Source organism: Amborella trichopoda, chromosome 12 (assembly GCF_054954075.1).
Source record: "Amborella trichopoda isolate Santa Cruz 75 chromosome 12, AtrichopodaSantaCruz75HAP2 v2.0, whole genome shotgun sequence".
In the NCBI taxonomy this organism is placed as follows: domain Eukaryota; kingdom Viridiplantae; phylum Streptophyta; class Magnoliopsida; order Amborellales; family Amborellaceae; genus Amborella; species Amborella trichopoda.
In genome coordinates this window covers 41,829,957-41,854,234 of record NC_142347.1, presented here as the reverse complement: position 1 = coordinate 41,854,234, position 24,278 = coordinate 41,829,957, and the positions used below count along the sequence as shown (strand labels likewise).

At 35.5% G+C, this 24,278-nt stretch overlaps 1 protein-coding gene and 1 long non-coding RNA gene across 2 annotated transcripts; both read right to left on the bottom strand.

Moving 5' to 3' along the window:
- Nucleotides 1-936: 936 nt before the first annotated feature.
- On the bottom strand, nt 937-5,066 carry LOC148779596 (uncharacterized). Its single transcript, XR_016046548.1, has 2 exons — nt 3,702-5,066; nt 937-1,164 (listed from the first exon to the last, which is right to left on the bottom strand). It is a non-coding gene; the product is annotated as an uncharacterized LOC148779596 (long non-coding RNA).
- Nucleotides 5,067-8,898: 3,832 nt separating this feature from the next.
- On the bottom strand, nt 8,899-17,864 carry LOC18447047 (protein SUPPRESSOR OF GENE SILENCING 3 homolog). The gene is made up of 5 exons (XM_006857149.4): nt 16,643-17,864; nt 11,854-12,148; nt 11,115-11,359; nt 10,726-10,928; nt 8,899-9,387 (listed from the first exon to the last, which is right to left on the bottom strand). Exons 1-5 carry the CDS (start codon nt 17,600-17,602, stop codon nt 9,147-9,149), a joined length of 1,944 nt encoding a protein of 647 aa, XP_006857211.1. The 5' UTR covers nt 17,603-17,864; the 3' UTR covers nt 8,899-9,146.
- Between the last annotated feature and the right edge of the window lie 6,414 nt (nt 17,865-24,278).

The following is a 24,278-nucleotide window of genomic DNA, read 5'->3' as shown; positions in this document are numbered from 1 at the left end:
GATCAGAATCTTCAAAAAACGAACATGTTCTTAGGCTAAATCGATGTTTTAAGCTATATGTTTGATAGTTATTATATTAAAACCATGTGCGCGCACTGGTCAGCTCCTCACTACCTTTTGCATGAAGATGACGTTATATTCAATAATCAATATAAACTAACTTTTTAGTTTTTTTTTTTAAAATTTTTTTTAACATTTACCGGGGTCACCAATCCAGATCGATCCAGATTGGCAATTGGTAATCGGACAAAGGATTGGTGGTTGGACGATTTACCCCACCCATCCGTTTTTTTAAAACACTGAATGCAAATATCAAAGGATTAAGTTTAGCCTGGTGATGTGAACTATGGTGCGCTTGATTCTAGAAGTATTGACTGTAAAATTCAATATCTCCTACAAAAATTAAAATAAAGAAAAGGGATTATATATAAAATTTAAATAAATATGGTATATATGGCAATTAGTGTGTGGAAAAAGATTGAATTTAGACTTACCTAAAGAAAGAATTTATTAGCCAAATGGTGTGGGAAGATTGATCATGTGAACAAGGGAGAGACCACTAGATAGACCACGGATACAACATTGCATAGTTACCAGGATAAGAAACAAATGTGGGAGGCGAAGTGAGATACAAGGGCAAGACACGCTCATAAAGAAGGTTGGGGAAAAGGAGAAACAATGAAATATTCGAAGTCGTTTGGGAATATTTGCAGAAAATTTTTGAGATAGTTTTATAAAGTGAATTAGAAGAATGTTGATGAAACAAGATAAAAATGTAAAAATGTTTAGCTTGATTTATACTTCACTTTTAGTCTATCTCCCCTTGAAATTCTTGATTTTAGTGTCTTAGAAAGCTAAAAATGTATTGTTAACCATACTACCATTTTTGTGGCAATGAAAATTGATAGCCACAGTAAGAATGTTTAATGCAGAATAGAACTACTCAATGACAACTTAGTTACATAAAGCAACAACTACAAAGCATTGAGCACAAGAGAGGAGTATTAAGCTCGAACATGTACAAATATAAACGTATCGTTATGCTTGAATCGGACTCGGAGGCACAAGATGTTGTCCTTGTCTTCAAGATATTCAACAATATCTACTTAGATTTCGAAGATGCAATCGGGCATCTGGCAAAGATACCTTCAAGATACATCAGGGCTGGTGTACCAAAAAAATCGAGTGTGGCATGTAAGAAGTTTATCAATATCAGAACATATTCAAGTGTCTCCCTCTTGTTTTTTGCAGGAGTTTTAACAATACAATGAGTTCAACTCTCTCTCTCTCCCCTACCCCAATGGTTACCATGCGATGTGGATAGGGGTCCTTGAAGATAGCTTCAAGAATACATAGAGTTGCTGAAAGAACACTGCAAGGACACACTTTCAAATACTCAAGAAAGTTTCACTTCGTTCCATTGCATTTAGGGCTGCCAACGGTCTGGGCCAGACTGCCCGAGGACCGCAAGGCCCGAACTGTCCAGCCCTGGGGCCGGTGCTTCGTTTCACAATTAACTTTTTCCACTAAGGCTCTACATAATCAAATTAGAGCCACCCCAAAAAATTTACTAGAAGAGGTTGTTTTGATCCCCAAATATCTTCAAATTGATTATCTCGAGATCAAGATACATGGACATAAGAAAAAAATGGATTTCTAGTTTTGGAAATAGTGCACCTTGTAACATAATTTTGGACCATCAATTTTCAAGATTTTCGAGCTTTCGTAGATCTGCTAGATCTACACTCTTTTTGAAGTTTTAAATTTTAGAATTAAAAATAAAAATATATTTTAAAGCTATCACAAAGATTTCTAGTATTGAAATCATATTTCTCAATATTGTGCGCTTTACTTTGATTGTTTAGAACCTCAACCCTATACAAACCGCACCCTATATATAATAAAGTGATTTTATGCAACACTTATATAGTAATACAATAAAATAGTGCTCAGAAGGATTTTTAATACAATCGTTTTGTGCTTAGATCTAACCCCAAGATTGACTTTCTACCTTTCAAACTTTTTTAAGATTGGCTTTATTACCATTAGATGATGAATAATATTTAAAAAGAAAAAATGATTTTGAGTTCTTAAAAATCTAGATTTTAAAATTCACAAGCTGAATTGTCTAGATTTATTGTTGGCAAGAAAATTAAATTTTATTTTATTTTATTTTGGATCAACTAATGGAATGAAAAGAGGATATGTGTAATTTTTAGCGTTATACAAATGCAACAAACATAATTTTCAGGAAATGCCATTTCATTATATACAAAGATACGGTGACACAATCACTCCCCATATATATAACACTCCCCATATATATATGGAAAAAGTTTATATAAGGTCTCAACCTGATACTGTACAGGTAAGGTGCACGTTAAGTACCCACTAGATAAACATGTTCCAATGCTGGAAAAACCTCAAATCAATCATTTCAACTCAAGATTCATTGACATGAAAAAAAATGGACATTTCTAGTTTTAAAAATAATTCATCGTTCAACACATTATCTGGACCGTCCATTTTCAAGATTTTCAAGTGTTGATAGATTTACTTGATCGTCACTATTTCTTGAACTTTAAATTTCATAATTGGGGGTAACAATAGATTTTCATATCATCGCAAGGCTTTGTAGCACCGAAAGTACATTTTTGGCATAGTTTTTAGGTGACCTTACTTCAAAGTATAAGGTTGGCACCTTATACTAACCTCACCATTTTCAAGATTTTCAAGTGTTTATAGATTTCTTGAACTTTAAATTTCATAATTGGGGGTAACAATAGATTTTCATATCATCGCAAGGCTTTGTAGCACCGAAACTATGATATATATATATATATATATATATATATATATATATATATATATATATATATATATATATATATATATATAAGGTTGGCATCTTATACAAACCTTACCACATATATATATATATATATATAGATAATATCACCATTTTTTCTTTTCTTTTTTCCCCTTTGTCATCATTTGGCATATGGACCTCACATTTGACGCACAAGCTAAGATACTTTTTTTTTCTTTCTTTCTTTCTTTCTTTCTTTTTTTTTTTTTTTTTTTGTCTTTGTAAGGGCCTTAAAATTAGGGCAGAGGCATAATCCATGCAGTGATTGAGGTCCATGCTTTATAGACTAACCAACTTATCAAAACCTCAGTCTGCAGCAGAATTTGAGGGAGGAGTTTCGAATCTAAGAAATTCAGTTGTTAGGAAATATCAATAAAAATTAGAAACTGAAGCTTTTAGAACAAAAAAATGGAGAGGTGTGGTCTTCCTTACTCATTCCAACAAAGGGACATTCTATCAAATTTGGGGAAGTAATACTGTTTACACAATGGGTATGCTACAATATCAACAGGCAGGCCATCCACTATCCATTCTTGTCATGAATGGTGACCTGTTCTAAGGGATGAATGCCATGCCATGCATGGTTCATCTCCAATGTCCGTCTTACAAACAGACGGTGGATGGCCATATGTGTAAAGTAGAATGTAGCCATTGCTGGTCAGGCCTGGAACTACCTCGCTTGGGCTCCCTCGAGGACCCAGGTTCGATTGACCCCTTCTTGAACAACCACCTGACCTCACAAGTGTGTGTACGACCCTTGTGTTACGTGCGGATAGGTATGTCCAACTATAAGAGGATTTAAAACAATAAAGAGATGGACTCAAGCACCTACCTCACCGCAGTTTGTGTTCGTGGGATAAGCCTGGGCTATTTCCCTCTTAGACCAGTGAATGAAAGCCTTCCAGCTGTCCAACAGTGCGGTTTGAAATTGGCCCCCTCTCTAAACTCGACACTTCACCTCAACTCTCACTGAAAAGCTACTAATGAAATCCAAATATAATTTACTTCTCTTTGGTGTGCTTCTTATGGGTAAATGGCTCTAGTTTTGGGGGTAGAGTAGGAGGAGAAATAAGTAAGAGATAAGATAAAGAAGAGACTAAGAATAAGAACTTGATGAGAACTTATTTTAGAAGTGAGAAGAAAATGAAGACGAAGAAAACAAAGTAAAAAGAAGTCAAAGGTTGACCCAAATAAAATTGGGTAGCCTCCTGGCATAACCTCTCTTAAGAGGTATTACCAGAGATTAAAGAAAGCACCAGGCTTGAAGCCTTGGTACCCGGAGGATTTAAAAAGTGGAGTTACATGACTGAGCCTATAACTATTTCACTAACCCAAAAAACCCCTAAAAGTGATCAAGGGATAAAAGAAAGTAAGAGAGAAAGAGAGAGAGAGAGAGAGAGAGAGATGAAAGTCTCTCACAACCCAAACACTGTGTGACTCTGTGGTTAGAGTAGTGAAAGAGTTAAAACTCTAAAGAAAACTGACTCAGGCTAACCCCAACCCGAGTGATCGAGTATAAGAGAATCAGTGTCTCTTATGAATCGACTACACTGTACGAGCTGATGGTTAGAGTAGTAATTCTAGAGTTAGAACCCTAGGGCATTATCTCAGGACGACCCCGAATCGAGTGCTCAAGAGTGAAAGAAGCAATGAGTAAGAGAGTGATTGAAGAAAACAATGAAATAAAGATGAAAATAAAATGAAATGAACAAAAAGGGTCATGACTTAGAGAGAGAAGAGAGTATCTAAAATGAGAGAAAATGAGGTGAATGGGGTCAAGGGACAATAGACATGCCTATAGTACAGGTCCGGACTCTAGGGGTTGATAGAGGAGTGTATGAAAAATAGGGCGGATGGAAGAGTGTAGCGAGAGTAGGGCGGATAGAGTGTTAAATGAAAGAGGGGCAGCTAGGGTGTAAGATGAGAGAGGGGTGGATAGGGGATGAGATGAGAGAGGGGTGGATAGGGATTATATGAGAGAGGGGCGGATAAGGGTTAGATGAGAGGGGCGGATAAGGGTTAGATGAGAGACGGGCAGATAGGGGTTAGATGAGAGAGGAGCAGATAAGGGTTAGATGAGAAAGGGACGGATAAGAGTTAGATGAGAGAGAAGCGGATAGCGTATTAAGATGAGAGGGGCAGATAGGGGTTAGATGAGAGAGGGGCAGATAAAGTGTAAGGGATGAGAGGGCAGATAGGGATTAGATGAGAGAGGAGCAAATAGGGTGTTAAGAGATGAGAGGGATGGATAGGGGTTAGATGAGAGAGAGGCTAATAGGGTGTAAGGGATGAGGAGGGTGGATAGGGGTTAGATGAGAGAGAGGCTAATAGGGTGTAAGGGATGAGGAGGGTGGATAGGTAGAGAGAGGAAGAGAGGCGGATAGGTAAAGAGGGGAAAGAGTGGTGGATAGGTAGAGCGAGGGAGGGGGGGGGGGGGGGGGGGGAGGTGGGATAGGAGAGATGAGATGAGAGAATGTGGTGGATAAGAGTGAGGACGAGAGAGAGTGAGAGAGAGAGGTGGACTAAGGAGAGGAGCGAACGAGAGAGAGACTGAGATAGTAAAGAGAAAAGAAAGAGTAGGTAGACCTGCCTAAGGCACGGGTCCGTCACTTTGATGAGAGAGTAAGAGAAGGGGATGGGGCTTGGACCCGCCCTAGGTTCGAGCGGAGGAGGAGGAGGAGAGAAAAAAGAGAGAGAAAGAGAAATAGAGAGGAGAATGAAAGAAAGAGAGAGGAGAGAGACAAAAGGAGAGAGAAAATAAGAGAGGAGAGAGAAAGAAAGAGAGAGGAGAGAGATATAAAGAGAGAGAGAGAGAGGGGGGATAAAGTGGACCTAGAATGGGCTTGAGCCTAAGTGCATTTCATCGGTCATTTTGCATGCACATGAGAAAGAGAGGTTTAAGCTTTAGGTCAAGGTTAGAGTCTAGAGGTCTAGGTACCTAGCTTAGGTGGGTTGGGTTAAGTTATGGTGTATAAGGACTAGGGTGTATTGAATTAGGTAAGGTATACGCTAGTTAAAGGCAATAGGATACTATAATGTATGGTGAAGTATGGTGTATAGCGTAGACTAAGGTGTAGGATAACTTATGTAAGGTGTAGGGTGTTTGGAGTAGGATTGGAAGCTAGGGGTCCTAAGGTGTATGGAAGCTAGCAGTTCTAGGGGGTTGGGAATCCTAAGGTAATTGGAATTTTGGGGTTCTAAGGAGTGAAGGGTTTTAGGGGCATTTTCTCTCTATAGGAAGTGTTTTTCTCTCTTCCTTTCTTGAGTCTTGAACTTGAAAGCACAACAAAAAGAACAAGCCTATGCGTTAGAATTCTCAAGCCTTTCTCATTAATCTCAAACACTTTCAAGAGAGTGCATTAAAAATGACTTAAGTTCCTTATATAGAGCAACAACAAAAAAAGGGTGTAATACTAAAAAAAATACACATTTTATAATTAAATATTAATTCTGTGTTTAGATCAAATGGCCAAAATACCTTTATACACTTTTCAACAAATGACAAAACCATCCCTCCATAAGGGACCTCTTGCCATTGTTAGGCCTCGGGAGTTTTTTCAGATGCTTACGGTGGTAATTCGGGTGATTAATCATCGTAAGATCGATGCTTGAACTATTACGCACGTTTTGATACCCTTCGACCATTTTGAAAGTTCTTTTTAAGGACGAACTCAAAATCGGGCCAAGTTCCATAAACTTGTGATTCTTCGACTACCAATCCGTTACGATCTATGACGTTCTAAGCTTTCATTTTGATCACAAATTGAAGAGGATACTATCACAATAATTTTGTGATAAATTTCATCCATTTTGATCTCCGTTTGAGCACATTCCAATTTTGAAAAGTTGTCAGAAAATGGGATTCCGGCGACCAGAAAAGTATGTCATCTTTGACCTCAAAATTCATGTCATCTGACCTCCGAACATTCACAAAAATCATATCAAACTGTAGCTCTTCGAAGCACGGTCGCAACTGATCCATACTTGCGACAATTGGACATTGGGATCTTGAGCAATGGCCTCTCAATGAATTGGATGTTCTTTTTAAAATCTAAATTTTCATGTTTCAAACTCATCTTCTCTCTAGAAATTCTCTTGTTTCGGGTCACGTCTTTGACCTCAAAATTCATGTCATCTGATCTTCGATCATTCACAAAAATATATCAAACTGTAGCTCTTCGAAGCAAGGTCGCAACTGACCCATACTTGCGACAATTGGACATTGGGATCTTGAGCAATGGCCTCTCAATGAATTGGATGTTCTTTTTAAAATCTAAATTTTCATGTTTCAAACTCATCTTCTCTCTAAAAATTCTCTTGTTTCGATTCACGTCATGACATGCGCTATATGTCAAAACGAGCGTATCATCAAAATGTAGCTTATGTTTGAGCTTAATTGGACCCAAAACGAGCAAATTATAAGCATTTGAAAATCACAAACTAGTTCACTGAGGCTGCACCGCTATAGTGTCCGAATAAGTTGAAAGTTTGGCCCAAAATAGTCTCGGAGGGTCCGATTGAGCCGAAAGTTGGTACTTAAGGGTTTTTTGACGTTCCGGATCCAATGGAGGTGGTCTAATATGGTTTTTAGATCTATTCAATAGGGCTATAATTACAGGATATATTTTCAACATGAAATGATGGATTTGAAAACCAAGTTTCGTTCTGATCATACCAAAACTTGTTAGAACACAACAAAACTTTATGAGTGTCCTTAGGGTATCCAAAACTACTCTCTCATTCAATTTGAGTCCATTTTGATACTTTTTCAAAGGTTACCCAATTTTAAGTTTATTACTATAATGTTCCTATGGTCTGGCGCATATTGGACACCGACGGGATCAAGTTACTACCGGCTCTCTTCTTATTCACTCCGGGGATACAGGTACGTCAAAAATGACGAATAACAATTACTTGTACCATACATTCCAATTCACAAAAACCGGTTTTCAACATTTCATGATTTACTAGTAGGCCCTGGTGCATACCCCATAAGAATGGCAAGATGATTCAAATGATTCCTTCAAATGTTTATCTGGGATTTGAGAAGGCCAGAAATTCGAGATGGCCATTGGGAGCACACAATGTTACATTTTACATTTCCAAAAAATTATAGACATCGTAACTCCTAGTACTTTTGGGATACACTTTAGATCCCATCACATCATTATTTTTTCTTGTATTTACTCCCTCAGTCAAAAAATAGAAAAAATAGATATTAAAATATCATTTTTCTGTCGCCTCTCTTTTTCTCTCTCTACCTACCCAAACTCCCCCTCTCTCTTTGCCCAAACTCCCTCTCTCTACCTGCCTTCTCTTTTTCTCTATGCCCAAACTCCCTTTTTTTCTTTATCTGCTCTCGCTCTATTTCTCTCACTGCCCAAAGTCCATCTCTCTCCACCAAAAAAACCCATTGAAACCCATGTTATAGAAAATTTATGAGAAAATTGCCCCAAAAATTAAGTGGCTGAAGCCTGCCTGAGAACCGTTTAGCATTGTGAAATCCGATGAGTTAACAATAGTTTTACTGGGAAGATATCTCTGAAATTGGCTAAGATTTTTCAACCGCGAGTGCTATAGACTGTTTGTATCTCATTTGGGTTCTTCATTTTAAATTGTGATCTCAATCTCTAGACATATAAAAAAATAAAGATATATGGGTTTTTTTGGGCAAAGAGAAAAAACAAGGGCAGGTAGAAAGATGCAGTTTGGGTAGAGAGAGAGAGTGCAAACTGAGAGATTAGAGGGGGTTTAGGCAGAAAGAGGGAGTTTGGAAAAAAAAAAAAAAAAAGCGGGTAGAGAACGGGAGTTTGGACGGGGAGAGAAGGCAAGTAGAGAGAGAGTTTAGATAGAGAGAGAAAATATGCATTTTAGTTCTTATTTTTTGACTTTTCAATTAAAGATAAATACAAGAAAAAATAATATTGATATTTAAAATGTGATACCACATAGGAAGTCTACAAAGTTTAAGTATATATAATTCTCCCAATTCCTTTAGACCCAATAACAACATAACCATATCCAAGAACTTTTAAGCATAGAAACCGATACGTAGTAGCTATATATGGTACACATAGGTATTTAATATACATAAATACATGATAAGAAAGCCCTTTTAAAGCGGTTCTCCCAAGTCATAGAAGTTCATGTAGAGAAATTATAAATTAACCGATGTCACACAACCCTAACATTAATATCTCGAAGTGGAAATTATAAATTAACAGAAGTCACACAACCCTAACATTAATATCTCGAAGCATTCATTGTTTATAGTAGGTCATTGGGAGAGATCAGACTCTTTAGGTTGTGCACTCAGGGTGTATTTCTGCAATAGCTCGATTCTTTTTTTCTCCATCTCTCTTTCCAAGGCCACTTCCTCTTCACGGTGACGGCATTTCGCTTCCATTAGCTTTTTGTGATGTGCCTCCAGCAAAGACTGCTTCTCAAGTTCATAGTCCTCGGAATTCTTGAGGCTTATCTCAGCTAACATAGCCTGCCTTGCCATTTCTTCTTCGATCCTAAGTCACATAATGATAAGAAACAACATCAGCTAAATCTCTATAAATAATAATTTGAAGCAAGTAAACTTAGTCATGGGTCTCAGCAACACATGCAAATAAAAACAAGCAGAGCAATCAAGTTCAAGAGAATCAGTCATCATTTTACCTAAGGTGATTCCAAAAGGCAATAAGCATTCAAAATGGGGAATACCATAATTGAGGGATTGGGATCCAGATCAGTAGTGGGAGATCATGAAAAGCTAGCCTTTTGGGGGATCTTTATCTCTACCTTTTAGGATCTTGCTTCCAACCTCAAAGAATATGTAATTTAGGACTATATATACTCTTTCAAAGTGTGGATCTCTTTATTTGTAACCAGTGAGTAATGCAACTATATTAAAAATATGTATTGCTGGCAGGCTATAAATAAAGAAAATCATCAATTTGGTTATCTTAAGTCTCGAAGGCGGGAATCGAGATACAAAAACTTAAAAATCTTGATCACTTGAAGACCCCCTTCCCGGAGCGCCAGAAGAAGATTTGGATATCACTGCCAAGTTGGAAGATCCAACAACCATGGGAAATACACCGAATTCCAGTAATCATGAAAACCATGGTACATTGAGGCCATGGTTGTTCAATAAAATGATGGGTGGTGCAAACAAGTAAAGCAGTCGACTCTAATAGAAATAGTCCTCATTATTTTAAGGTGATTCTAGAGCATAATATGCTTGCTATAGTCCAGTGGACTACGGCAACTGTAGTCCATTGGGCCCAAGACCATCCAATGAAATGAAAGGTGGTGAGTGAAGAGAGTGGGACCCAAGTTTGGGCTATGTTCTAATCTGGTGGGTTCACTCTTTATCTCATGGATGTAGTTTCCTTAGCCCTTTGGACTATAGTATGCTTTTGTTTACATGTGTTAACAGCTATTTCAGTCCACGCTGAATATCCAACCACCATTACATTATAATGAAAGCATAATTGAAAGAACCCACTTCATCAGCATATTTAAAGGGTAGAATCCCAACAAGAATAACAAAAGAATCCCACCAATTTGAATAAACAACAACAACCACAACAACGACAATTACAAGAACAATAATCACAATAAGAATAATTAATGCCAACAACAAAACGACGACAAAATAGCAATAAGTGAGTGTCCCATTGTATTAGAATTTATTAAAATGAAATGAAAGTCTAGACCTGAATGCAATTTGGTGCACTTTTAGACTAAACTGAGCATATTTATTCCATGGGTAAAAGAGCCAATCATGTAAGAAATGAGCACATTTGTTTACATTGAGGGATAGTATAAACCAGGGCACACGACAACAAGGTTAGAGAAATTACCTGATCTTTTTTTCTTTCTGCTCCCCATCTGCAGAATCTGCAGTGATCATGATGGTAGAGAATTGCATTTCGAGCTCAAGGCACCGATCCAAGTATGTTGTCTTCAATGCATCTTGCACCTTCTCTAGCTGCTTTTCTCTTTTCTCAAGATCTTCAGTCAATTTTCTGATTTTCTCTTCATAAATTCGGTCCAGATAATCCATCTGCTCAAACAATTGAAGGCCATTGATCAATTTTAAATGAACGTTAATATTGAGGAATCATGACAAGTATAGTCGCATGGTTAAGAGGGGAACCAGAGCTATATGATAAGACTTGGTTCGATTTAGCATTTAAAAATACAAAACTTGCAAAAATCAAGTTCACAAATTCAGAGGAAGAAAACATGCCTCCTCTTTGGACTCCTCAAGCTGTTCAGTGGCTCTTTGCCTTATAATCTTGATTTCTTGTTCACGAATGCGTAGATTTTGTCCAATGACATTGCATGTTTCCTCCAAAGTCTTACTGTGCTCTATTTCTTTTGAAACCTTTCGGTGAAGTGAGAGAAGCTCTTGATTATCTTCATCCATCTTCTTCAAGGGCTCCACAACCATCATATGGTATGACTCTATGTCATACTTCACCTTTTGTTTGCCTAACGAAGGTTCATTATCAATAGTGTGGTTGCGCACATAAAAGAGTATAGAAAAAAAAGAAAGCCGAAACATCAGCTCAATAAAGAAGATTGAAATATAATCAGTAGAAGGAAACTATATTACAATCCAACGGACAATGCAAACCCTTAGTTTAATGAAGTCATCATCATCCAGTAGAATGAGCAATGGGGATGCAGATTGAGTGGGACACACCACCAGAGAGATTGAGCAGGACCCACACACACTCTCTCCCACATCACTGTCTACCACTTCATCAAACTGTGACAACCTCAATGGATTATGAAGAAACCATAGTCTAGTGGATCATAGCATACTCTATCTTTAGTTAGAAAGCAAGACAAGTAAAAAAAGTAAGACAAGTAAAAAAGGAAACATGTTCAAGAGTCACACTGCATAGTGTCCAATAGTACAGAGAAACTTAGATTTTTTAACATAGAGAAACCCACTCATTCACTTAAAAACACATCAATACCTTTGGAGTGCCTGTTAAAAATTTCCATTTCCTCCTTTGTAGCCATGTATCCATAGAGAATGCGCTTTCCAGCTGAGTGCTTCCATCCTCGATGATTTTCCCATTCATCTTTACCTCGTCCTTCTTTTAGGAAGTGCTTGTGCAAACGTTCAGCTTCTAGGTAGCCCATGGCAGAGCTTTCAAAGATAAGAAGACCAATCCCACGGTGCCCAGATGGCCCATAAGCATTCCTAGCCTTCATGGCTTTGTATCCACTGAAATATTCCATCAGATCCTCGTTTCGCATTCCAAGCCACTGAAATCATAAAGTCATTTAGAAACTTACAGCAAATTTTAGGATACTATAAATAGGATAAATCCAAACAATCTGATCCCAAGCCAGTTAGAAACTCAAAGAGTTTAGACCACTAGATTGAAACAAAAAACAAAGGCAGATTGATTCAAAATGGTTATATTGTAAACAAAAAAAGAATGTTTATAAATGGTACTTCAAAGTAGTCTATCCAACTATCGATCTCATTTCCCAACAGGTGATACATATTCACATAGGAGTCCATGTTGCAGTCATTGACAATTCTGTGCCTGTATCATGCCTGGACTTGTTTAAGTGTAGCCATAGCATGCATTGATGTATGGAAGGTGAATTTGAATAAAATGTTGCTCATCAGAAAATGTATTAAAAAAGAGGTCCTGAAGTTTCATTAGAACAAAAAAGAAACGGGAAAGGAAAGGAAAACTCTGGGTGCCAATATACTATTGCAAAGAATGACATTCAAAAGAACACAAAAAAGTATGATCAGCATCTAAAACACTAATAGCAACAAGAACAAGAATCACAGTTCTCGTGTAATGTGGGAGTCAAGGTTATGTCGCACTGCACAGAATAAAGGTCGAAGGTTTCCCATCTCACATATGTTACCCATTAGCCAACCCATCTAGAGATATGAAACAATCATATCTACAAAATGAAGTTTTAATATTTTTTGACACCCCCTTTATGGTTTTTTTCAATAGGTAGTTTTGAGAACTTTATTTAACTACCTAATACAGAAAGCAGGTTCAGGATTTAGAGAAAGAAGACACAAATTTGCGCATAGTAAAATCATTGGCTATCCGTTATTACCAATTTACCAGTACAAGGAGATGTGGATAAGCCACCAGCCATATGATTGTGCCCAAAGATATGACCTACCTACAATATGTCAAAGTAATGGAAATAATATCCCTCTGCTCAAAAGAGTGTAGAAAAGTTGTTCAAACACCTCAAGGCACAGGTCTCCTAGCAAAGGTAAAGTGAATGTCAACAAAAAGGGAAATGGAAACTAACATGACCCAATTATGGGTGAAGCCAAAGGTAGCATTACATTGAGACAGAGACAAATAGGGGCAGACTATGGGTACAGAGAATGTCAGAAATTCAAATTCTGGGTGCGCACAACCTGCCTTATAAAGCGAGTAAAGAATTTGCAGCAATAGAGATGCATTACACTAAACCCTTGTTTAAGAACAACAAGGCCTCTTAAGAAGAAGTTTATAGCTGAACAAGCAGAGAGGCAATTTACCCCACTTCATAAGGAGAGAGCGGTTATCAGCATGGGAAAGCCTTAGTTTCATAGCCAACAATGAAGGTGAAGCTAAGTCTAAAGTTGGTGATTCTGGTATGCGAATAATAAATAAAAAATATGTTCACATTTTGGAAAGTATTTTTTTTCTTTATGAATAAGTTTTGGAAGCACTCAAATGATAATACAACAATCATAAACTTGTTTCAGCGTTAAGATGTAGATCTAATAAATTCACAAGGGACAATTTCATAGTAGTAGTAGTAACACTCCCAAACCCCTGATCCAACAACAAGAAAAAGAAAAAACAAAGTCTACATTCACAAATAGAATGGCCAACAAAAACAAAAACAACATGGAGCCACATTTGATTATGTATGCTAGTAAAATCCAAAGAAATATTCAGAAATTTCTTTTACAAACACAAAAAACATCAAAATATTGATTTCCAAATTATTTAGCCAAGGGATGAACATGCCACTGTGAGAAGTCCATAACAAAATCTTTGAGAATCACTCATCCACAGCATTTCATTGAAGCAGCACGTGCAGATATCAACAAATCAATTGAATCCAATAGCTCCTTCCTTTAGATGAAATGTGTAACCAAAATAGGACAACGAACAGAATTCCCGAGCAGTAGAACAAAAAACTGAAAAGAGATTGATGTAAACCAGAAGAGGATCATTGATACGAATACCCGTAGACAAGAATATGAAGGAAACAGTTAACAAGGCAATGATCCTTGTAGGACAAGATAGTGATCAACAGGAATGTACAAGAAAGTGAAGAATTTTCTCAGGACGATGATCAACAAATCTACATGGAGCAGATTTCAGAACATGTAACCATACAAAAAACAACTTCCAAAAAAGGATGCTGAAGTTACAAATAAAAGTGAAGTGAACAACTGACAAAATTTATAGGCTTAAGTTCAGGAAAATCTTTCTTTCGGGGTAGTTGATATTCAGGAAAATCAATCAATAATGTGTATCACCCCATTCCATTATATAGAGGCCTTGAAGGCATGTCTTCATGAGAATGAAAACTGTTGACCTTTTGGGATGGTCAAAAGGAAGTTGGTCCCAAAAGAGCAGCTCAACCACACAGTATCATAAGTTGCAATGCTAGACTCAAGGCTCACTATACGAAGGCAGCAATCTATAAATGCTGTAGTATGAAACTCAAGTATTCTAGCTCTAATATAGACAAATATGAGAGACAAAGAGTGTGACATGAAACATGCAGTTCCAAAAGGAATGCCTTTTAAAATACAAACAAACATTAATATACCCCTGATGTAATAAAACTCACTCTGTTACATAACTAGTTCCCATGTATCAAACACCGTCGAGTGCAAATACTTAAGGATTGCCAAAAGTGCATGTATATTTTATTGCAAGCATCAATTGATATGAAACTGAGTTGTTTATAAAGAAGAGTTGGATACACTACTTTCACATCGTTATCTTTCTTCCATGTGTACAAATAGGGTTATTGGTTTATGATGTTCAAAAATGAATTCAAGCATCAATCATTCATAGCAAGCTCCATGCACTTGGAATAATTCACTTCAGTGAGTTTGATAAATTTCATAGTACGAAGTTTGGCATCTGAATGAGAGAAATGAAAGAACATGAAGAATTTTTACATTTGCAGAACTCCCCAATAGGTACTTGAGCATTTTATTTCCCTCTTTTAAGTTATTTGATAGTGTAGCATCAGATAGTTGAGGATGAGTGCCAGAACAAAACCATAATCACAGTATGTCAATCAGCATTAACTTTAATCTATGACCCATTAAGCCTATTGAAATTCAAAACGCCTTGAAAAATAAGTAAAAGAGGAACAGAATAAGAGTGAATCAGAAACAGCATGGAATTTTTAAAACCATCCATCACCATCAAAGAAATAATAACAATAACATAAGTTATGACATACCAGTAAAGACAAAATGAGAAATGACAACAGTTCATGTGCACAGGAGCATCGTACTCAAATAAAATTCTAATCAGTTTTTGCAAAACCGGCTGGGTCAACCCGGAACTGGCCACTGGCTTTGGCCAGTTTTGGCCTGTTAGAGTGGTCAATCGGTGAAGTTAAAAAAAGTTCAAACAAATATCAAAAATCTAAAAAAAAAAAAAGAAACCTGTTTGTGATAGGTTTTTTAATGTTTTCTATTGTCTTGGAAAAGCTTGGGAAGTATTTTGGCCATAAATACTTATTTTTACATTTCCCCTTCTTTTTGGATTATTTCTAAAATACCCCTGGGCACAAATTTGATTTCTCAAAATCCTTTTGTTTTGTTTTTTGAAACACTACTTTTTTATCTCATTTGGATGTATTTTGTTTAATTATACTTTAAACATACTTTTTATTTTTATTTTTTGGGATATTCTGATATTTAAAAAAAAAAAATTAACCCTTTCTAGTCCGGCCGGGACCTGCCCGATTAGGCCCGGTTACCCGGACCAGTTCTGGGTCACCCGGACCCTGCCCATGGCCAGTTTCCATTCCCCGGTTTTTCTAACACTGGATTTTCAAAAGCAAAAGATAAGGACATCATAAGCAATTTATTGTTGTTTCTTGCCTCATACAACTGAAAAAGGCTTCGAAACACCCAGAAACAAGATGTAAAAACATTAACAGCCTGCCCAAACATAATTATCAAAAAAATGCAAACTTCCCAAGTACCTCAAAGCCATAAACCTCAGACACATAACCATAACATAACATACCTATTGAGGCAACATAGGTCATCATCATCATCACCCAAGCTTTATCCCACCTATTTGGGATCGGCTCTATCTAGACTACAAATGTAATTCATAAATACAAAATACTTCCATTAAGCTTATACAAGTATATCTCAGTTTCATAGAATAAGACTTCTCCCCAAGACTGAATATCTGATACATCAACAGAGAAAATAACCATAGTCATAACATCTCTCTCAAGACAGGATACTGGATCCATCATGCATCAATATAAAACATTGCATTCTGCTTGCACAGGAGTCGAAGCAAACCAAAATGACCATCAAAGTTCAAACTTTCACCACATAGCCTGAACATTTCTATCAAGACCAAATATCCATAAATACAAAAAAAATCAGTCATTGAATGAATATTTTGGTAAAAAGAATTTGGTGGTACCACTCAAAACAACTGATTCTTCAAGCAATAAGCTACGGAAAATAAAACATTAAATAAAGAAAGCCTGTTTTACCTGTCCTTGATCATCATGATCGAACCTAGTGTTTTGGATGATGACCATAGGAGGCCAAACAATTTCTCGGTCATTATCTGCCTGCAAGCCCCTCCACCTCCCCACCATCTCCTCTAGGACCAGAAAGTTAGCCCCCTTACTCCTCAGCTCCTCTTCGAGGATTTCTGCAAACTTCCTATGCAGCTTCACTCGCTTGGAGCTCAAAGTCTTGGCATGAGACAAGATGGGCTGTAGGCCCCTGTACCACTCAACCTCACCAACCCCACCTTTGCAAGCAGGACAATGGAAAGAGTCGTTTGGCTCATTTATTTCATCAGAGCGCAAGGAGCTGACAAGCGCAAAGAAACCCTTAAACCATTTGCTATTTCGTATCATATCTGAGCTTAACTCACCACCATCAGAATCGCAATCGTCATCACTCCACATCAGCTCGTCTTCTTCGTCATTCTCATCGTCGAAATCTACATTTTCATCATTTGACCCACCGCTCAAATCATAGTTTGATGATGGGTCCTTTATTTTCCCTGATTGCTCAAAAGGAAGAAACGCAGGCTCTAGATCACTTCTAAATTTAGCCGTTTTCCCACCAGATTTCCCCAACTCTGAGTACCCTGCCTCCTCAAATTTGGATATCTCGCCATTTTTTGAGCTTTGTCCACCATATCCAGGAGGATGTGGGTCCCTATTCTTCCATTGCCAGCCATTAGAAAGAGGAGGACCAATGGAGCTCACTCTCTGAGGCCTCGAATTCCCCTTATTTGGCAGCTGACTTCTTCCATTAATGGCCTCAACCTGACCACTGTTCCTATACCCGTTATTGAACTGAGGAGCTCGCGGTCGATTACCGGAGGAGAGATGAGGAGAAACAGAGTTTTGATGCCTGGCTCTCCTAGAAGGAGTGCTTTTCCATCCCTCATCCTGGCTGGCAGAGCCATTAGTAGTGAGTTTATCAGTAAGCATGGTAATGGAGCTGGATGTGTAAAGAGAGCTAGAGGCTGTGAGCTTTTGGCCCGAATTCTAAGGTGTCTTTTACTTGGGGTTTCTCGACCTGAAAGCTGTCATCACTGAGCTCGCAGGTAAACATGGGGGCAGAGCTTTAATGGAGAACATATTTTCCCATACGGTGAGATCTCTAACGATTTCTTGGGCGCCACTTAATTAGGGTTTCTGAAACTTTGAAGCTTTAAAAATCTATTGAAGCTTTACTCAACCCAACACTTTCTCTCTCTTGAAATGTGTCGACTCTCTCTTTAAGATTTCTTAGAGGGAAAGGGAGAGTGGAATTCACAAGTTACATGACTTGTCCGTTACTAGAATCCATCCATCACATTAAGCTCTGATCGGTTAATAATACTCACGGCATACCAATGATACAGTGCCACGTTTCGTGACTTTTATCACACGTGTGCAGATCCTCGTAGTTTCGCGTGTCAAATTACTATTTTATAGTATTCCACTTAAGAAAAGGAAACTATGGTGTCAACCTTATATTGTACTAATAAGGTATGTTCAAAATCAAAGAAGGTTGTTTCATGCTAGAAAACTTCGAATTGATTATCTTGATTTAAAGATTTATGCTCATTAAAAATATATATATATATATATTTTGTATTGAAAAAATAATTTATTTTTTGACATATTATTTCGATCATTTATTTTTTTTATTTTCAACTGCGTATAGATCTACTTGGTCATCATCATTTTGTAGAACTTTAAATTTTATAATTGAGGGCAACAATAAACTTTCATATGACCGCAATACGGCACCAAACTGTATTTTGAGCATAATTTTGAGATGCAACTTATTTCAATAGTATAAGGTTGACACCTTATACAAACCTTAGACTTTATTTAATAATTATACGATGGGTGGATTACTAGAAATGGGGTGGGCTCTAGGGAGGGGTCGATTCGATCGATTGATCGTGAAAATTAAACGCTCTCGGAAAAATTACTTTTAATACCCTTTCTAATATAGTTAAGACTAACGCGTCCCTGAAATAAACTTCGTGTATTTTTTGCAATTTTTGGTATTTGTGTTTTCTTTGTAACCCTTCTTTTCTTTCGGATTTTTTTCAGATTCGTTTCTAATGAAATTAAAGAGCTAACTGTTACAATTTGCCTCCACATTTTTTTTATTTTTTTATTTTTTAATCATTGAACCAGCCCCCACTTGATTTTGGTTTTTTTTGTTTTGTGAGCAGATTCGGATAAAAAAATCCAGAGAAACGATATGGGTTGCCGATGTGTTTTTTTAACTTAAAAAGCTAATCCTAATTTGGTGCGCTTGGTTGATTAGGTATTTTTTAAAGTAATTAAAAAAATTGTTTCAATTTTTTGACCCGAGCAGCCCAATTCAAAACATGGACCCAAATCCATTTCAAGTTTACGACCCAATTGCCACACCCTACTCTACTTGTGAGTATAAAGGTTAAACTTGTGGTAAAAATGAACGGAAATTAATGTATAATTTTTTTTTCCAAAATCAAAAAAATGGTTCAAATTTTTCCAATTTACATACGGGTCTTTTCTATCATTTTTTTATTTCTCAAAATATCGAGGGTTCGACCTTTGAATGGTGGAACTGGTTCTAACAAATGTTGGCTCAACCTTTTAGGACTTAAAATGGCTCGGGGCTAACATAAGCCAGTTTGGCACTTGATGTTGACAATCGTTAGTTCGATCCTTCAAGCCTCGAACTTGCTCCTAGTACTCAATTTGGCCCTTCAAGGATTGAATGAATTTATTGGCTCTAATAGAAGCCACATCGACCCTTTGAGGGTCAAATTGGTGCTCATAATTGCTTGATCCAAGAGGTCTTTTTAAAGACGTGTTTGTTTTTTTGAAAGTGTTCTTTCAGATTTTGAAAAAATTACGCATTTGTTTTACACTTTTCATGAAAAGTTCATAAACTAATCTTTCAACAAAAGTTCATAAATTAATCTTTGAACAAAAGTTCTCATTTCTTTCTTAAAAAGTGAAAGATTAAGTTCAAAGAGGGTAGGTAGGAACTTAATCTTTGAAACTTTTTTGTTAGTCACTATTCATTATGTATAATATAAATACATAATATTAGTAGTATTATAAATATAAATATAATTTATATTATATAGTATATAGTGATTATATATTATACATATAATATTACATATATATTATATAAGGAAAAAGTTTATATAAAGATGCAACCTTATAATGTAGAACTATAGATGCACCTCAAAAATCCATCGGAAAGGTAGTTTTAATGTTGAAAAACCCTTTGATTGATCATCTCGGCATCGAGATCATCTCGACATCGAGATGTATGACTATGAAAAATAAAAAGATTTTAAGTCTCAGAAATAGTGCATTTTACAACATATTATCTACACTGTCTATTTTCAAAATTTTCATATCTTTATAGATCTACTTGATTTTAACCATTTTTTAAATTTAAAATTTTATAATTAGATATAAAAATAGATTTTGAGATAATCCTAAAAACATTTTACATCAAAATTATATACCATGATAAAATTTGAAGGTGCACCTTACCTCTACTGCTACGAATGCGTATGTATGCCAATTGCACCCATTATATATTGATTATATATTATATATTATATTATATTGATTATAGTATTCCTATATATTTATAGTATATTATATAATAATATAAATATTATAATATATATATATATATATAATATTTATATTATTATATTATATAAAATATATAAATATAGTATATATTTATTATATTAATTATATATTGTATGTAATATTTATACTATTATATTATATATTATATAAATATATTATATAATATTATATAAAATATATATTTATGATATTATATAATATAATGAATAATAATATAAATGTTATATACATAATATATAAATATCTTATATTATACTATATATTATATATAAAATATAATATATATATAAGAATAAATATTATATTATATGTTATATAATATAAAAATATACATTAATAAAATATATAAAATATATTATATTATATTATATTATATTGTATTATATTATATGGTTAATATGTATATGTTATCAAACATAATACCCATTACATTCCAGCAAGTTATCAAACACAATACCCAGAGCTTATTTAAATTTTTCAAAACAAAACATTCAACTTTCCAAAAAATTTAAATACATTCAACTTTCCAAAATATCTTTCGGAGCTAGTAATTGCCTCTCAACCATCGGTCAAACTAGCTTCTAGATTATTAATAGAAGCCAATTCAACACCTAAAGAGTTAACTGCCTCTTAAAAACGAAAAGAAAAACAGGTTGAAATTTAATTTGAATTAGGAGTACTTTTGGAAATTAAAAAATTCACAAAAAAATGGAAACTCTTTGTAGCATTAAAAGTTTTGGGATTAAATTTAAAAAGAAAGGATCCATAACGCTTCGAAGATCGGTTTTGCTATATAATGCACAGCTTCAAATGCAGTCTCATTTTTCATATGAGATTCAGGGTTAAACTTTTACCAAATCATAATCTAAACCACTATGATGATAAATTTAAGAAAAAGATTGTGCTTTCAAGATTGGGTGTGGTTTGCATAGGGTTGCAACTTTAAACAATTCAATTAACACCTTCAAATTTTATCGTAACATGTATATTTGGTGTTAAAAATTCTTAGGATTATATAAAAATCTATTTTACTCTCTAATTATAAAATTTTAAGCTTTAAAAATAGTTAAAATCAAGTAGATCTATAAACATATGAAATCTTGAAAATGTATGATCTAGATAATGTGTTGCAAGGTGCACTATTTTTAGAAATCAAAATCTTTTTTTTTTCTTTTTTTTTCATATTCATACATCTCGAAGACGAGATGATCGATTAGAAGGTTTTTCAAATTCAAATAACATTTTCCAATAGATTTTAGAGATGCATCTTTAATTCTACATTTTAATGATGCAACTTTATATAAACTTAATTTTTAGACTGTTCATTACTATTTACTTTGATCTTTAAGAGCAGATCTAAAGAAAAAATACGGAGTTATGAAGATGTCTTTAAACCATATCTTAACATAAATTTTTGGAAGAAGACTGCACTCGAATAAGATCCATTTAAAAGTTCTTTTTGCATACGGATGTTGGAAAAAAAAAGCTAAACATTAAGAAAAAATGTCTATCCACACAGGATGCAAACAAACGAATGTTTGTTCACACTTTGACAAGGGACAAATGTTTATTCACACTTATGTGGAAACAAAAGCAGAATAATCAGGTTGCAGTATATCAGCCATGCTACAAAGTTCGAAATCACCACACAAAAATGCAAACCACCAAAAGAGTACGACGATCAATTCCTGTAAAGTTCTTTAATTTTCTGATCATCCTTGATACACTGCAAATGTCTAAGCGACATAAATGGGAACATCCGCTCCAAAAAATTTCTCTCTCATGAATGAGTGCCCCAGCTTTTGCAGCTTTGTCACTCTGTCTCATCTGCCCCACCCATCCATTATTATACTGGATTCGACCGGTCTTTATTGGTTGGGTAAACCGGCCTTCTAGAGTTGGTCCAGGTCAGTGGATCATCATTTTACATTGGGGAATTGGACCCACTCCATTGTAAGAATCGGTCTAAATAAAAATTTGGAGAAAGGCCAATAAGGGAAAACTAATTAATTATATAATGTGTGGGAATTAGGTGATCCGCGGTCTAAATAAAAATTTGGAGAAAGGCCAAAAAGGGAAAACTAATTAATTATATAATGTGTGAGAATTAAGTGATCCGCCCTTTTTGGATTGCTTCTTCACTAATAGATTCGCCTAATTTTTTAATGTAACCGAATAAGTCTACAGGTATCATAATGATTTTTGGTTCTGACAAGGAACTGGATCCGTCTAGACCATTTCTAATCTAGATAAATGATTCCCAATCTAGGCCACCGAGTTTTAAAATAGTGGATCCAACACTTAGGCTACTTTTAAGTCCCCTCATGGTCTTGGGACTTCGATGGGAAGGATCATACTATTGTCACTTAAACATAAAGGAAAGCTTGAGTATGGTTGCAGCCAAAGACAAACGGCACGTCCATGTTTCTTCCGGAACATGAAGCATAACCCAAAAACAAAAAGACTCCAAATTGGTCGAAGCACAAAATTGCTTCATATTTTCCGATCAAACTGAAGAAGACTTTCAGACGAATCTCACAACATTGGAAGGGACACACTGTGAAGTTATTACGAGATTCGAAGTTAACATTCAAGGGAAAAAAATTTATTAGTCAGAAAAAATGGAATATTATAATTTTCAATTATATTCTTTTTTTGGGAAACTTACAAAAATCCCCCAAAATCATACATTTTAGACAATTTTCCCCCCAACTAAGTTTTTTTAATAATTTTTACCCCAAATATAACTTTATTAGCAAATACCTCCCAAGTAAAAAAGAAAAAAGTAAGTTGACAACCAAAATACCTTTTGGAAAACATGCGGTCCAACATAAAGTCCGGCACTTTGGGCTTCTGAAAAGTATGCGGTCCGATACAAAATAGGGGCGATTGAGCGTAATTTAAGCATGCGGTCTGGCACAAAATGGGAGCAATCCGATCCTTTGGGGTTCTGGAAAGCATGTAGCCCGACACAAAATAGGGGCGGTCCGGCACTTTGGGCATACGATCCGACACAAAATGGGAGTGGTCTGTAACAATCCTAAAATTTCAAAAAAAAAAAAAAGGAGAAAATATGCTTTTAAATAGGTGATGTTCTATTTGAGTATGATGGTCCTTGGGGACCATCACTATTTTCAAAAGGTTTTGCCTTTGCCTTTGCCTTTGCCTTTACTTTTTCTTTTGCCTGCTTTTGCCTCATGCTGCTTGCACACGTCTTTTAGAAAACGTGGTTTTCGTATGTTAAAAGCAGATGCTTAACGCGACATCTCAGGTATGCGGTAGAGCGTAATAAAATATTATAATAATACGTTCTAAGAATTTAAATAGGGAAGGTGAGCACTCATATCCTAGAAAATTTTGAGATCTCTCTCTCGAACCGAATTTTTTTATCGTAAGCTCCCTCTCAAATAATTGTGGGTAAGTGACATCGTCTTCCTGAAAAATAGTCTGTTTTTAATAAATAGTGATATTTCCGTCCATGATCTTTATTTTATAAGTTTTGTATGTAAGTGACATCGTCTTCCTGAAAAATAGTCTGTTTTTAATAAATAGTGATATTTCCGTCCAGGATCTTTATTTTATAAGTTTTGTGTGTAAGTGACATCGTCTTCCTGAAAAATAGTCTGTTTTTAATAAATAGTGATATTTCCGTCCAGGATCTTTATTTTATAAGTTTTTTGTGTAAGTGACATCGTCTTCCTGAAAAATAATCTGTTTTTAATAAATAGTGATATTTCCGTCCAGGATCTTTATTTTATAAGTTTTATGTGTAAGTGACCCCATTGTCTCGAAAAATAATCCATTCTTTTTAAAAATGAAATGAAATAATTATTTCTGCTTATTATCATGAATTTTAGGCGCGATAAATTTTATGCGCACGTGACCTCATTATCTTGAAAAATAATCTTTTTAATAAAAATTGTGATATTTTATCTATGTTAGAAATTTTGAATGCTGTAAATTAAAAAAATAAATTTATTTATTTTTCTTGTCT

Coding starts and splice junctions, on each gene's coding strand:
- LOC18447047 (XM_006857149.4), bottom strand. CDS start 17,602: ATGCTTACTGATAAACTCACTACTAATGGCTCTGCCAGCCAGGATGAG. Junction 12,149..16,642: donor ATCATGATGATCAAGGACAG/GTAAAACAGGCT, acceptor TTATGATTTCAG/TGGCTTGGAATGCGAAACGA. Junction 9,388..10,725: donor CAGAAAGAAAAAAAGATCAG/GTAATTTCTCTA, acceptor TATGTGACTTAG/GATCGAAGAAGAAATGGCAA.